The sequence below is a fragment of the Anopheles stephensi genome, chromosome 3 (assembly GCF_013141755.1).
Source record: "Anopheles stephensi strain Indian chromosome 3, UCI_ANSTEP_V1.0, whole genome shotgun sequence".
Classification (NCBI taxonomy): Eukaryota; Metazoa; Arthropoda; class Insecta; order Diptera; family Culicidae; genus Anopheles; species Anopheles stephensi.
The window spans coordinates 20,545,536-20,561,418 of NC_050203.1; the positions used below are offsets into that span (position 1 = coordinate 20,545,536).

The window sequence follows — 15,883 nt, forward strand, 5'->3', positions numbered from 1 at the left end:
AAGAGCAAGAAAAAAACTCACTAAACGAGCCCGGATTGCGTTACGCCCTTTGAATGTAGGCCAACTCAGGGGGTTGGCTCAATCAAATGACTTCAACGTGACGATGCGGTAGGAAACGAACCTTTTATGATTTTTGAATGAAGTTTTTTTCTGGTGCCTTGGGCTAAAAGGCTGAAATTCCAACCACAAACAAGCAGAGGAAGGAGAAGGATCACTGACCACTCCAATGCCAGTTGTTGTAAAATGGTTTGACCTTCACTTCGTTTAGTTTTTTCTTGTGTATGTGTATGTGTGTGTGGCAGAAGTGTCGTCAGTTGTAGCGAAAGTACCGCTGCCCGTATCTATTATTCGTTTCGAGGTTATGCTCCATTTAATACTTTTTTCTAATAATTCCTATCGATCGCGTGACTCGTGTTGTAGATAATTTTACTATTTTTTTCTAGCTTTGTATAACGAAATTGGGTTTTAACATGCAAGAATAGATTGTGGCAGAGGAGCTAGTGACGGGTTCAACTATAAATCGAAAAAAATAAAATAAAAGAATCAAGTAAAAGCTGATTGACTAGCAATCAACAAAGATTGAGCATTTAAATGAACTCTGAAAACTATTTGTACCACAGCAAATCATGCCCTAAATTCTCTTACCCTATAAGTCCTTATAGGTTCAAGTACATTTTTCTTTTTAAAAACGGTAACGGTGATCGTCATACTTAATTCAAATTTATTATAAAACAAAACTATTTGCACCTTATTTTACAAAAATAATACAAAAAAGAACCGTTCTCGTCCTTAAATGCAGTAAAAACTATAGCATGAGCCTCGTCCGGTACAAAAGACTTCAACGCCTGCACTATGTGAAGGAAGCGATGAACCCGAAAAACAGAATTTCTTCTCTTAAAACATTTTGCCTATTTTCAAATTTTATACTTCCAATCAATTATCAAAAAAATCAGTGAATCATCATCCCATTCAAGGATTTGATTATGAATGTTGCCAAATGATTTATCGGCGATCACTACCAACGAATAAGCGAGAGACGCCTCATGTTCACACCTAGCAGAAAGGTCACTGTTGCCGTCTGTGCGAACGTGCGTGTCAGCTGATCGAGCGAAAGAAAATGAATACTATCAACAACAATAACAGCAAAAAAAAAAATCACATTTTGACTCGTTTTGATGACTATGAACAATGTAAATAAAAAACAAAATCAACTTGATCATACGTGATTTTAAACACAGGTATACGTTTAATGTTCTTTTACGTATAGCATTGGTGTTTGTCGCTTGTATCTCGCTTTAATAAAACTAGGCTACAACATTGGAGAGTTTCGCAATTCAGCCTAAAATTCCCAAACCTATCCCACCGAGTCCGAACCCACTCGTAAGGCTGCGGAAACCATCCGTAAGACCACCAAACAGACCTGAAAGGGTAACATAAGATTATTTGTTGTTGATGAAACTACTCTCGAGAGTCACTCTAAACCAATACGTACTTGAGCTTGACGATGGACGAGCGGACACTCCAAACGGCATACTGTACCAGCTGCCGGGTTGCGAGTAGGGTGAGTAGGGCTGGTAGACTGGCTGCGGTGCGTATGGTTGTGGAGCGTATGGTCGTGGTTGCAATGGTTGTGGTTGATAAGGCTGATAAGGTTGGTATGGCTGTGGCTCCATGTACTGTTCCGGCTGGTAGAAGCGGGTCTGTATTTGGGGCTGTGGAGTGGCCATCTGCTGCTGGTAAGCGATCAGTGCCTGCCGGTACTGGGCTAGCTCACGCTCGTACTGTGACTGTTGTTGCTGCACGGGAACCGATTGCACCCTTTGTACCGGGTTCGATACAACTTGAGGCACAAATTGAGGCGCTGGGCGAGGTTGCTGTATCGTTACCAGTTTCGGTCGGGATTGTACTTGTGGTTGGTTCATAACAGCGTTCGATGTTGTCCTTGCGTTGAAAGCTAAATGGTGAAAAGTTTTATCAAATGTAGTAATAATCGACGGGTAACGAGTACGGTTTTCATAGAGATATACGATTAAATAAGTTGACAGCGCCTAAAAGTATGAAATCACCTGCCAAACGATCACATCACAATCCCAAGCTAGCTCACTCTACCCATATTAGAACAAAACTCTTCTCAACTCAACTTACCAGAATTGCTGTTGATTTCCACCGTACCAACCCGACCGGACGATTGTTCACCCACGAGAAAGTTCGATTTAGGATTTTGGCCTCCAATCGGTACAGGATGCAGATAACATAAAAAAATACAAACACAATACACAATACACTAAACAGTGCTCCAATTCACTGCACATCTAACACTCGTCCCTTTCCACATTCCCTCCATGCGTTACCTTGTTGCTGAGGCGCACAGTGACTACCACCGAACAGTGCACTACCCACGAGCCCTACCACGAGCAGCCCAACGCCCGTCAGCAGCTTCATCGTGTGCCACCGTTTCCCGAACACGACTACACGCTACTAACACTACATCTAGCTACGGCCGTTTCTCAATTCTGCGAAACTTTTGGTGAAGAATTAACATTTTTTGAGAAGATAAACCGGTTTTAGCTTTCAGATTTTACAGTTGGGAAGATCTTCAGTCCCTCCTTGTGCTAAACCAATGCTGGGGTTCAGAGTGGCTTGGCAAACAATTTCGATCGGACCTCCGAACAACATTTGCATCTTCCGGAAATCTAATTCTAGTCTGAGGAGAAAAATAAAATCGACTTTGGGGAACAGTTGCACCGCGAATGTGTTTGGGAGTGAGAGTGTCTGTCTCACGCTTTTTTGAGCTTTGAGTTTTTGGGATCATTCTTATCCGAAATTCATTCTTCTTAAACTATGCCGTTCATCCACCGCATCCACCGACCTTTGAAGACTCCGAGCGGCCGAGCTCCCAAGCTCAAGATGAGTTTGCCGAACTAACAGAACTATATTGATAGGCGGAGGTGCCGCTATCGCTGGAACCTGTTTAGCAATTTTTTAAACGAATCCGCAAACTTTGAGCTGCTCGAGACCTTACTGGTGCAAAATTATTCAAACCCGATAACCTGTAAGGTGAGAAGAATGTAAATTCCGGTTTAAACTAGAATATGTGTGTGTCGGAAAGTGTTTCAACCGTTGCGATAGATACAAGAGTAAGAAAATGTTACAAAAACGATTGTTCTTAGAAACTCTGAATGCTAATGACGCAGACCGCACAATACAGCAGAACGTTATCAAAAGAAGCCAGACTACTGCCAGACAACGTTGGGCTTTGTAATGAATAAGGAATGCTCATTAATGTTGAAAAAAAAGTGTCAGAATTCAACTCAGCGCTTTAAACTTGAAAAACAGGCAAGCTCCATGAAATGTCAAGTGATTGTATGCTGTCAGTGCTGTCAGTGCTGCCATACACTCAACTCTTTTTAGTACAAAATCCGAAATTCTTGTTTATTTTTTTTAATATTTTTGGTGGGGATTTTTTTATTTGTCTTTAAAAAATAATTAACAATTTGGCTGCTAGTGGCACAACAACACCTACCCGTTAGTAAACCTTCTACTATTCTCGTGATTGTCAAGAAAGTATCTGTCACGCGGCTCACGTCAAGCTCAGACAAGCTCCCTAACCAGCCGCTGCCGTTTCGTGCGCTGCTTTGGAATTCGGACCAACTTCACTAGCCGCGGTTTTCGAAACTTTTCTGGCCGAACCACCTTTGGATGACGCTGTTCGTGCTGTGCTAGCTGCTGCTGCTGTAGAAAACCATTGCCAAGTGCTTGCTGCTGATGTACATAATTCAGCTGTTGCTGTGAGGAGGAACCGATCAATTGATCCTGTGGGGCTGGTGGATTGTTTCCGAAATAGGGTTGCTGCTGATTCACAAATCCTTGCCCTGGTTGTGCTGGTGCACGTGGTTTTTGCGGTCTAAGCTTTTCGCGCCTTATCCGTTGCTGTTTCACGATCGTGGGAGGGAACCGTCGTAGACGTTCCTGCTCGCGCCGTTTCTTCTGCAGGTATAGTTTTCGTTCCTGTTCGGCTTGCTGACGGAGCCTGGCTTCCTGCTGGGCTTGTTGCTCATTTTGCTGATCGATCAGACTTTGGTCAATGCTTAGCTGTTGTTGCTGCTGCTGCTGTTGGTGTTGTGCGGCATGCTGGGCTAGGAGCTGTTGCCGAACCTGGTTCTCGATAAGCCGCTGGTGGTGTAGATGAATTTGCTCCTGCAGTTGCATTTGCTCTTGTTGCAGCAGTTGGTGTTGTTGTAGTAGCTGCTGTTGGTGATGCTGTTGTTGTTGTAGCTGTTGTTGTAGAAGTCGCTGCTGATAATCTAGGTCCCCGGTAAACTGATTGTTTCCATTTAGTATAGGCTGATTAAACGGTGGTTGTTGACGACGCTGAAGTACACTTCTGGAATGTACTTCTTGAGGGATCAAAAATTGTCGCTCATTCGCTCCATCAACTATTGGTCCTTTTTTAAACGCATTTGAATGAGCTGTGACAATTTTTAAAGAAATAAAATCACTGTAATCATTAGCTTAACAATCCTTATCTATTATGCACACTCACCACCATTGCCATAGGTTGGTCTAACTGGCGCGGGAATCAAGCGTGCTTCTCCTACACCAAGCTCCAATTCTACTGGTTTTTTTAAAAAAAAATTGTCAAAAAAAATCAAATTATTTTCCTATAACCGAAAAATCGCACACAATAATCACCATTTTCTCGTCCGACGCAGTGAACCGCACTAAGCACGGAACTAATCACACCCAAACACCAAAACACTTTGATCCGCTTGAAGTACATGGCACAAATATTGCTCACCCTGGTAGTCCTGACCCGAAGAAAGTCCGCTCCAGACTAAAGCTCGCCGAAACGGATCGCTGCACTTTCTACGTATCTTCTGCCCGAAAAAGCAAAAACCGTTGGGGATGATCGGCAGAGACCAACTTGTAGCATCTTCCGTGATGTGATGCAAAAAAACCGGTCCGCTCTATGCGATTCGGCGGTCCTCCGACATGGGATGTAGTGTTAGGGAAGGTTTCTGCAAGCACAACATGATCCAAGGAAAGGATGAGATGCTTCCGATCCGCTGGACGGTATTTAGCATAACAGATTAACATATCGAGAGTGAGATTTGACCTTTTTTTTTTTCGTGGGCCCGGGCACAGATACGCACATCAAACATTAATAAATTCGTGAAAGTTAACTAATTGTGTGTTGTTTAAAAATTGGTTGAAAATTGTTTGGTGGTAGGGGAGAAGCACCTGTTTATATAATAATTGTGTTATTTTTGTCGCAGAGTTATGCTTAACTATTATTTAAAATCCTTTCAAACAAGGAAGAAAATTATAATTTATGATCTTAGTCCTAACAGATTAACGTGTCGTACCGGAACAGAATTGTTATTTATTTAATGGACTGGACTGTTCTGCATCATTAGGGAGGAAAAAGATACGACCACAACAAAACAACACCATTCTTAATGCTAATACTGATGCTTTCACTTGCGGCAGAGCTGTCCTCTCTATAGCTATACATTTGCATATTATATCAATGTCAGAGTGAGGTGCTATAAATTGAAGAATCTATCTTCTGCTTCACTGCACTCGGAGTAATCAGGTGTTTTTTGTCTTCTCTTTAGTATCACCGTGTGCGATAGAAGTGTGCGGCTCATTAGATTTTTGTAGTATTCATAACAAATCTGGAATGTAATTTTTCATGAAGGAAGTTGAATGATTGATTGATACTTTAATATTTTTTAATAAAACTATTCGATTTCCTGATGAAGATTCCAATCGGGTTGTGCCAAGAATGAAATAAGGAAATACATTTTTCAATGTGTTTTATCAACAAGGAAGCCCTTGAACTCATGTAAAAACGTATTGCATACCTCTAGGCGCTTGTTCAAGGCACAAATGCTCAAAGGATTACAAAATTTATTTTTTATGCTACTACTTTTGTAGATTTTTAAGAACCTTTACTACTTTTAAATTTATTTATCTAATAATAAATGGTCCTCTCGTATTGTCCTTAGTACAGATCATATAAGGTGATATAAATAATTCGGGTAATACAAACTATGTTCGCCATGGTCTAGAAGGTCGTTAAGACAAACTGAAGACTTAGGAAGATTTGGGAAGAATTTAGAATTTATCATAGGTTTTTCCTAGCGTTAATCTTCTCTCTATCTCTCTCTCTTTTTGGCCTTACGACCTCTTAGGTCCTACCTGCCATTTCTGGCTTATTAGACATATTGATACACAACAAGTAGTCTCAACGTGAAACTGTAGGCCATTCAGAAACAAAACCTACATTCTGTTCCGTCCATCATCAAATATGTTCTGTTCCATCAAATCATCAAATAGGTTCTGTTCATAAAATATTATAAACATAAAGCAAAAATTTACCAAAGATGCTAAGAAAATATTCCGGCTAAAGCATACATTTAAAGGCAATAAAGAAGGAGTATTGTACTGCCTGCCTTTCGGTGTAAAGTAATTAGTTTGCTCTCAATCCTGACTGACTCGAAGAGTCAAAAACCAATTCTACTTTTTTGATACTATGTACTAATAAATATACTAAAAACTCAATCACATCATAGCTTTTAGGAACAAACCAAACATCCATTTGTTTCATTAGATAAAACACAAATTTATTGAACCAGTCACATGCACGCGCTCGATTTATCGCTCCAACGTCGACAAACAGCGAACAGCTAGGAATAAATTAAACCAACACTCAGGCACAATACACACACTTCCGCTGGTTTCGACCGGAGGGGGGGAGGGGAAGAGGGTTTGGATATTACATAGTCTTAATATTTGATCGTTCGCAGTTTCGCCGGACGGTTGTTACGTTGCTGTTGCAAAACAACAGCCCGTCGACGCTCCTCAGGCACGGACGCAGGGCTACCGTACGCCGTCGCATGGCTGGTAGCCGATCCACCCTTGCCCGTGCTGTAACTGTTGGCAATGGCGATCGCACCCCCGTTGGTGCTTCCGAACGTTACCGGGAACATCGGGCCACCGGATCCACCGGCACTCGGGCGACTCCCACTGCCACGGCGCGTACCAAAGCTAACCTCCTCGTCTTCCTGATCATCCTCAGCGGACGCCGAATCGAGCTGCACGGTAACCTTCTTCTTACGCTTATCCGTCACCGTGGTGGGTACGGCGAGCGGTACACTGGCCGGAATGTCTTCCAGCGGTTCCTCATTCTCGAGCGGAAAATCGAGCTCAGTTCCAACGTTCGAATCCTGATCCAGTGCGCCCTCATCGCTGAAGGGAATTTCGTTCTCGGGCACAGCTTCGGCCGGATATGCATCGGCAAACGACTGTACCGACGGGAAGGCAGCAACGGCAGGATCTGCGGGTCGGCAGTCAGCTGTTAATAAACGCAGAACGAAAAACAAAAAACCGAACATCTAGCATCCCATTCGTGCTCACCGACCGCACACTGGTTGCGAAATGACCGAAACGATGTTCCATGCTTACCTTTAACGATTTGCGTCCCGGTGGCAATGTTGTCGCCCGAGGCGAATGCCGCCACACCACTGGTGGCCGATCGGCGATGATAGTTGCGGAGCCGTTGGTTCTGGTAGATGGCGTGCTGGTACATGGCGCTCTGCTGCAGCTGCGGGTAAGTCATCATGGGGTACGCATTGCGGTAGTACATGAACGCTGCAGAGTGTGCGAGAGAGCGAAGAATTAGGGTGAAATGCATCGACGAGACATTTGCTGCAAGCAACACGCACCATTCTGTGGGTAAGGGTATGGGTAAGCTACACTCAGCCCAACGGCACAGCACACCAACGCCAACACTACGGTCGAATAAGACATTGCGCCTAAATGTATGCACGTTCACACGGTTCACACGGTTTTTCGCACCAACACTTTGCTCACTTTGCTTAAGATTTTGGCAGATTTTTATGCTCGTTCGACAGGGCAACAGGGTCGTACCGACCGGGCGTGACAAAAATCTCCGTGGCCACCGAACCTGATCTCCCAACACCGACTGATAACCATCACGGCCGGGATCAACGCCTTTTATACGCGGTCCCGGTACGGATTGGCCGGAGTGGTTCTTTAACTGGCCTCGTTGGTATGCAGCCCATGGGTATGGGTATTATTGCCTTGCACGTACCCTTCGTTCTCGAGCCTCTCCTCCCCCCCCCCTCCCCGGGCTTCCCTTCCACCGTCCGAAGAAGTCGCAGTCGCCGTCTGCTGTGCGTCTTCATTTCGTATGGACGGCTATTGATTTTATTAGATTTTAGAATAAATTTTAAACACGGAGCTGGTGCAACTTTTTTTGTTGTTGCTGGCAGTGCTGTAGGGAAGTGGCAGGTAGCCGGGACTGATCTATATGGGGCAGATGCTTTGGAAGGTCTTGGAAGGGCAAAGCTTCTTAGCTTAGTAGAGGCAACTGGCACATAGGAACTGCAGCATGTTGCATCAAGCGGCAAGTTCGCTCTCTCTCTCTCTCTCTCGGGGGCTCTCTTCTAATTCTTCGGCTTCGATAGTCTAAAAATAAAGTTCATTGTGCATGGTTGTCTCGTCGCCCAGCCAATACCCGATATGACGAGCATATTTCGCTGAATTCGATCGCACATCAGGCAAATTGGACAAGCGAAATGGATGTCAATCAGTTTCGTGACATCTGTCGCCCGGTGGTACCATCTGTGCGATCACAGAATCACGATTCCTAGGACCAATTGTTTGCCCCCCTCCCCCGGGGCCCCTCCGAAGGCTGCCTCAGTAGAGCGAATCGATCGATCGATTCCGGATGCGCATTCCACTACCGAAACGGGGCATTGTATGATAATTTTTGGCTAACATTTGTCCTCCAGGAGCTCCAGGAGAGCCCAGGAATGGGGAGAACTTCTAAAATTATCACGTGCGACTCTCGGGTGCTGTCACCAATTTAACTTAATTGCTTCATTGAAATAAGATTCATGATGTGCTGGTAATAAAACATAAATAAAAAGCGTAAATTATACGCTTAACGCTCCCGGAGCTAGCAGAGCCATCGCAGGTTGATCAACACAGATGGCGAGAGTCACCTGCAGGACCTGGCTGTCGAATGGTATCCCGACTCCTCCTCAAAACCTCGATCTGAAGCATCGTAAAACTTTTTACAACAATTTATGCGATTTTATTACACACCACTCGTCGTTGCTCATGCTCAACGGTGGTTTTATGTGTACGGAGGCAAAACTCAGCTACCGTACCGAGGAAACTGGTGGCACGATCAAACGCCGCCGCACAGCAACGGGGAAAGGTGTAGAATACAGAACAGGCGTGCCGTTGGGTTAGTGCGTTTTGCTACTTTTTTGATCGAGTGACGGTTGTGCAAAAAACGGAACGATAAATGACGGATGGAAACGGATATTCGGCGTGAAATTCGCACGGCACTCCGTGCCGACTGCGTTTCAATCATGGGAAAAAGTGCTCAACTATGAACATAAATCTGTAACTTTATGTTTGTGTGCTCTGGTGTTTATTTGCATGCCGAACAGGAAGCAAAGTGTCCGGACGTGTGCACTTTTCTTGAGAGTTCGTGTACAGTTAGAGGATCGGGCAAGGCAGATAGCGCCGGTTTTATGGTTCAAAGATAGTTTACGAGACCTTTGAACTATTGTACATGAAAGAGAAAATAAATTGAATTGAGAAAACGGTTTACCACGGGTCTAGTGTCTTTGTACCACGCGCCTAAAAGTATGCAATATGTGTTTTTTTATTCTCTACAGTACGGAATTAAAATTGGAGTTGTAAATCGGAAACAATTTAAAAATTAGTACTAAAACAGGTTAAACAGTATTATAAACAGAAATAATTGACAAATAAATCAGAGTGCCTCAAATCGGCCTGCCAAACGGTCCATCAAAATTTGGTATTAGTGACGCCTAAAGGTATGCAATAAGTTTTGAATTTCCTCTCCATTAAAGGTCGTTTTTGAACCCGACAGATATGGATTAAGAAGCATCAAAACAGCTGTGTATATTTTGTTTCATACTAAAAGAACGGCCTGGCCGTATTGTCATCAAAACAGCTACATATTGCCCGGTAGATGCGATAAATGATACACTGTTTTGCATACTATCAGGCTCAAAACACAACTATATTATTTTTCAGCGTTTTTTTGGTATTTTTTCGACAGATTTTACTACAAAACAATCTCTCTTACCTTGAAGAACTTACAAATTGTATTTTCAGCTGCTATTAAGATGGTTTCTTCACCCATCAAACCTCAATTTTTCAAACATTTGCAAAGGTCATGGGAAAGCAGTTACAGCAAAAATGAGATCAAACAACTGTCAAAGCAAATCGATCAAACCCCTTTTTGGGCTAGGATGCTCCACAAAAGCAAAACCCCAATTTAGAACGTGCGAACAGGCGTAAATTCGGCACATGTCCCCAAGTGGTCACTTTATATGGATCACGGCAACCGATCGCGACCAACCTCGATGCAGATTCGCACATGGCGCATGCATGCGGTCTGATTTTTGTTTTGGGGATTTTTTTTTACACATCTATTTTGTGGAGTACTCCCTTTTTTGTTCAGAAATAAGTCACTGCACATAAAAAAATTCAATCAGAATTCTCAATCCCCTTTCGGTAGTTTTTATTGCCCATCTTTTCGCTCTAGCGATCATTCTAACTCTCCATCCGGGAGCTGTTGCTGTGAACCGACCCATCCGCCAAACACACTCGTCCGCTGATTGATGAATGTCAACGAATAAATTATGTTGTGCAGAAAGGCGACTGCGTCTCAGCCAACCGTAGGCAAACACCCTGTCGCTCGTGACGATGAATCACTCGGCCATGAATCACGCGTAAAGGGAGTTACCCTTAACCGTTGATGGTCCATGGTCCTAAGGGGCCCTAGCACGAGGACGTCACATCGTCCATTTCTTTGCCGATTATTTATTCCAATACGCGCGACACCGATTCCGAAGATCGACACAGGCAAAAGCGTAAACGGTTGATACAGCAAAATTCTCAATGACCAACGGCCAGGAAACGGTGGGAGAAGAACCTCGAGAAGAAACCGGGTTCGATTATGCAAAATAGCGAGCCGCCCATCTGCCAGCTGGTCCCGAGCTTGTCGAGCAAAACGTCAATCGGCACTAGGCGTAAGTCCGGCTTTGGCACAAAACGACGCCGGAATATTAATTCCGTGCGCCATGCCCCGTTGCCATCCCGTTTTCTTCCCCTTTTTTTCTGGGACGGATAAAGACAAATCCAATCGACGTATATGGTGTTTGTCTTCTGGGCGAAATCTCCGCTTTTGCCATGAATGGCGCCGCCCGGTGTGAGCGGAGAGCGCGGTTCTTAATGAGCGGCGAATGCATCTAAATTGATAAAAAAGCCATTTTTATCGGTAATTCCTAAAATAGGTCGAACGTTGAATGGGGGACACTTCACCACAAACCTGGTACAAAACACAAAACGCTTTATTTTCGGGCTGGGACATTCCCGAATGTCCACACACACAAGTTTACTTATTCGCTATAAAAAGTCATTGCCGGTGGAGGTGGTTACTTCTTGGAGAAGCTGATGGAGCTGCCCTGCGATACGCTTGGCTGGCCGTTGGCAACGGAGAATCCACCACTGTACGAGAGGTTGATGTCCCGATCGCCCGGGAGCTTGTAGCTCTGGCTACCGGACTGTCCAGCGGAGCCCTACGAAAACAGCAGGTTCAAAGTTAGTTGTAGGTGATGCCCTTGGAAGCTCTCTTCCCAATATCTTACCGAGAATCCACCGGGACCGGCCTGGAAACCTTGCGAGGCAGAGTTGGCAGCCGATGCACCGAAACCACCGCCCGGTCCCTGGTTGTAGAACGATTGAGCGCCGGCATTAGCGGCACTAGCCCCAAATCCATTCGGGCCAAACTGTTGGTTGAAGGCGTTAGCGTTAGCGTTCGAGCTGGAGGCACCGAATCCACTATGAAGAGCAATAAACAGATAAACGAGGTGCTACATACATTAGGCGGTTGGTACGGTCGGTGATCGTTAATCTGGATGGGTGTCCTCAGACAGCACACGGCACCGTACGTGGATCGAATTTGGCTGTATCTTCCAACTTTGGCGTTAGACTCTAGATTGCTACAGTGCTTGGCGACGTGGGGACAAGATTTGGTAAGTAATTCCTACTGATACAATACAACTCTCTACCTCAACTTCCTTCTATCTTTAGTCTACTCCAGGAACGTCTAGAAACTCATTGTCGCTGGAAGATCTTACTCCTGACATCCCATTCCGGCAAGCACTGTACTGCACCAGCACACAATCCACCCGTCGCATCCAAAACGGCCGTTAAGATGCCGTACGAGATCGGACTGCAGAATACGCAACTTCGCAACCCGCCTCTCAAGGTCAAGCAGCTCGCGAAGGTGGTGCTGGTGTGAGATAAGAATCAAAACTGTATACTCACCCGAACTGGCGTTTTTGGCGCACGAGCACCGCTTCCGGTGCTGGTGGCACGAGAAGATCTAGCACGCTGCGCACGTTGCGTCGTACGGCCGGGTTTGCCTTTCGCACATGCAGGGACGACTCGACCAGGACCTCGTACCCATTGCCGGCCCGATCGCGGATTGCGGTAGCATCTGGAAAAGGGTAGTTGTAGGAAGGTGATGTCATTAACGAGAGTGGTGTATCTGTCGACTGATAAGGTAATTATAGTTAATGTTAACAGATGTCTTCAGGCAAACATGACTGCTGATTACGACATCGTTTGCAGACATGATTCGCCTTTGTTTACCGATTCCGTTTACCGATACCGTTTGAGTTCTCTTAAAAATTCCGGCTTTTGTTGAAACTGCGCAGCAAACCGTTCCATTGGGCATTCAATTCCGCAGCGAATCGAAAGTGGTTGACTTTCTCACACCGATTCGCAAAGGATCGCCCGTTTATTTTGCACTCGAAAAGTTTTATTTTCGCCATCCCATATAAACATACAAAATCCGTTCACCATTTTTGGTGATGCGAAATGATAATAAAAAACCAGTTCTCTCATCCCCCGCCACGAAACCTGGCCCGTTTGGAGATACTGACTGGAAGATCCGTGTTGCGTATTTATTCTCCGTTTTCCTGTTGGCCGATGGGACACAAACCCGAGACGAAACGGACGCCAACATTGGTGGTTGTTTGTTTTACTTTTGTTGTTTTTTTTTTGCCATTTGTCTGTCCCGGCACAAACCAGTATTTCCGGTTTATGTTAGGGTCATTCGTTCGGGCGTTAGGGTCCCGTGTGGTGTCCGAAAATATGTATATGTGTTTGCGAGACAACGGCCGAGGCCACTAATCGGTGTGGTAGGGAGACGACGGTTTCAAACGACGAGGTAAGGTCACGACTAATGAAGTGACCTTAGCGACACGCGGTGGACCGCTTGAAGGATGCTTGTCTCGAGGGTGGTGAGAAGTACGCGCAGTAAGATCAGTGGAGGGGTTTTCCGTGGCAGTATTTTACTGTTTACTAAATTTATGTCAAGGTATATAATAATGAGGACATTACAGAACGCTCGGTTTAAGATTTTTGAAGATCCCTTATCCTTAAAAATGGCCATCGCAAGATAGAGGCTCTCCTAAGCCCAAAATCTGCAAAGAGGCCCAAATATTCTCTCTCTTCTTGGCCTAACGACCCCTGATGGTCACGTCTGCCATTTCTGGCTTATTGGACTTAATTGATGCCAAGCAGTTGGATAGTCAGTCCTCACTACGAGGGAACGGTCCGGATGCGATTTGAACTTCGGTCCTCTCGTGAGAAGACTGGACCGTTCCTGGAGACCTATAAAGAAACCCTTTGTCCCAAACTAACCTAATTGCCCTTTGATTTTCATTTAGGGAACTAATACTAAAATCAAGTTATATTCGTAGATTAATTATATTAGCAACACTTTTTACCGATGTCTCAGACATTCAGGACTCTTTTTCTAGTTGTTTTTGTCTAGTCTAGACACCAATGTTTTCTACTGATGTTTATTAATTTAAAAGTTTAAAATAAAAAGCAAATTTTATGATAATTTTTCCTAACAAAGTCTGCCAATGATACATTACAAGTCCTTACAATTAAATGAAATTTACTATCAAACATGGCTCCTGATCTTCAACTCCAAAGACCTTCAAACAAGTTCAACACTTTTTTACCCCGAAACGATCTTTAACCTCGGTTGTGTTTCTTCTACTCCAAACACTGCTCATCATCCTGCTGATTATCAACCAAGAGCGCCTAAAACCACCCTTAATCTCCTCCAACAACCTTACCTCGACCATCGTTCTGCGCCAGGGCACCGAGAACCAGCGCCGCCAGTACGATCACTCCAGCAAATCGGTTCATCCTCACCAAGTCGATTCGTTTACACTGCCCCGTACAAGAACACTACCGGTCACACGAAACGTTCGAAGCACTCTGACTCTGCGTCCGGGCTCATCTGCGTACCTGGACCGTTCGACCGTTCGAAGATGCTGTGATGCTTGCCGGCCTTCGGATCTCGTTCGGTCTCGGTTTCGATAATGTTGACCACCGCTGTGCAGACCGATCACTCACTGTGCACTGTGTCGATTGGGTTGTTTTGTTATGTTGTTTGTTTTGTTTACTTTGCAAGACGCGTCGATCGTCTGCAATGGGAGGGGATCGACTGATAATGGAATGGGAAGATGATCGTCAGGTGGGGCAGGGGAGCTTTTAAAGTCGGGTTTTTCCTTGTCCCCATGCTGGTTTGGGCACAGCAAAGACGTGTGTTTGCTGGTTTTTGAGGTGATGACGTCCGGACAATGGCAGCGAGAGACCGGATCCCTAAAACGGGACCGCTAATACGCACAATCGGCTTTCGATTCGCTCTTATAGCTCTCAACCTAGAAAGCTGCCAATCCGGTAATAGAACGCGCTAATCGGTAGAATTCGATGAACTTGCTGGGTGTCGCGGGAAGGCCCCTATCGTTCCCTCCCCGGGGATTGTGATCTGTGACTCTTACACACATGGTAAGATTATCAGCAAACATCACGCTAGAAGAACGCGCTGAAGCGGTTTGAGTTATTCCCCCCCACGATCGTTATCACGGTTCGAGCAGTCTGGCAGCAGGTTTGTAAGCAGGGAATCGAGCAGTCTCGCTAGCCGATGGCAATATACAGCTGCAGTTCATCAGACGCTTCGTAGATCGTATCGCTAGACCGCCCGGGTAAGGGGAATTCCCTTTGCACAGTTCCAACCGCACGGCAAGAGCGCGTAGTTTTTAAAGCCACGCACCGAAAGACCATCAGAACTGGTTTCTTTGCATACCGAACAACTATTCGGTTGTTGCACATGTGTCGATGGCTGCTGCAGAAGTACCGTGCACCAGCGAGCGAGGTGGTATAGCAACGAAACGGCTTTCGCTCCAATTATACGCCTTTACCGTGAGGCAGTAGGGAAGTTAAACTACGAGGATTTGAGGGACTTTGCCGGTTTTTTGATAATTTTTTGTGAAATATTGAGGATAATCGAGGATAGTTCCGATGTTCTTAGACAAACCTGCAATGCATTTTGTACTGCTTACTGCTTAGGAGCTACTTGCAATCTTGCAATTGTTTTGGCTGTAAATTTTGATAATTGATGATAACCAACCTCCCAAAGCTAAGGGACATCAGTATCCCTTTCTTTTCTTCCTTGGCTCTACAACTTCTGAAGGTCTCGGCCTGGCATTTTCAGCGCCTACACGTAGCTGGATAGCCAGTCCTGCGTACGGACAGGCGGTATGGATGAGATTTGATCACCGGTCCCGCCTTGTGAAGACGAACGCCGTAATCGCCTCTGCCACCGAACCGCGCCTATCCGACTATTCAGCTACGGAGAAAATAAGTTATGGCCAAAACTCTTGTACAAGTAGAGCCCAAAAAGAACCCCCAGATTCTGGAGTTCAGAAGAAGCAAT

General features: G+C 45.1%; 3 protein-coding genes across 5 annotated transcripts; all 3 read right to left on the reverse strand.

Moving 5' to 3' along the window:
* Nucleotides 1–109: 109 nt before the first annotated feature.
* LOC118512811 (RNA polymerase II degradation factor 1-like) lies at nucleotides 110–2,507 on the reverse strand. Its single transcript, XM_036057763.1, has 4 exons — nucleotides 2,352–2,507; nucleotides 2,146–2,226; nucleotides 1,493–1,954; nucleotides 110–1,420 (listed from the first exon to the last, which is right to left on the reverse strand). Exons 1-4 carry the CDS (start codon nucleotides 2,440–2,442, stop codon nucleotides 1,335–1,337), a joined length of 720 nt encoding a protein of 239 aa, XP_035913656.1. The 5' UTR covers nucleotides 2,443–2,507; the 3' UTR covers nucleotides 110–1,334.
* Nucleotides 2,508–6,607: 4,100 nt separating this feature from the next.
* LOC118512813 lies at nucleotides 6,608–8,008 on the reverse strand. 3 transcript variants are annotated; one of them, XM_036057770.1, is made up of 3 exons: nucleotides 7,731–8,008; nucleotides 7,471–7,656; nucleotides 6,608–7,342 (listed from the first exon to the last, which is right to left on the reverse strand). In XM_036057770.1, the coding sequence occupies exons 1-3, from the start codon at nucleotides 7,813–7,815 to the stop codon at nucleotides 6,792–6,794; spliced, it is 822 nt and encodes a 273-aa protein (XP_035913663.1). In that variant the 5' UTR covers nucleotides 7,816–8,008; the 3' UTR covers nucleotides 6,608–6,791. The 3 variants fall into 3 exon arrangements, with proteins under 3 accessions (XP_035913663.1, XP_035913662.1, XP_035913661.1); XM_036057769.1 differs by having other exon boundaries at nucleotides 6,608–7,357; XM_036057768.1 differs by having other exon boundaries at nucleotides 6,608–7,360.
* A 3,396-nt stretch (nucleotides 8,009–11,404) lies between these two features.
* Nucleotides 11,405–14,883, reverse strand: LOC118512818. Its single transcript, XM_036057790.1, has 4 exons — nucleotides 14,238–14,883; nucleotides 12,409–12,580; nucleotides 11,727–11,919; nucleotides 11,405–11,657 (listed from the first exon to the last, which is right to left on the reverse strand). The coding sequence occupies exons 1-4, from the start codon at nucleotides 14,308–14,310 to the stop codon at nucleotides 11,514–11,516; spliced, it is 582 nt and encodes a 193-aa protein (XP_035913683.1). The 5' UTR covers nucleotides 14,311–14,883; the 3' UTR covers nucleotides 11,405–11,513.
* Between the last annotated feature and the right edge of the window lie 1,000 nt (nucleotides 14,884–15,883).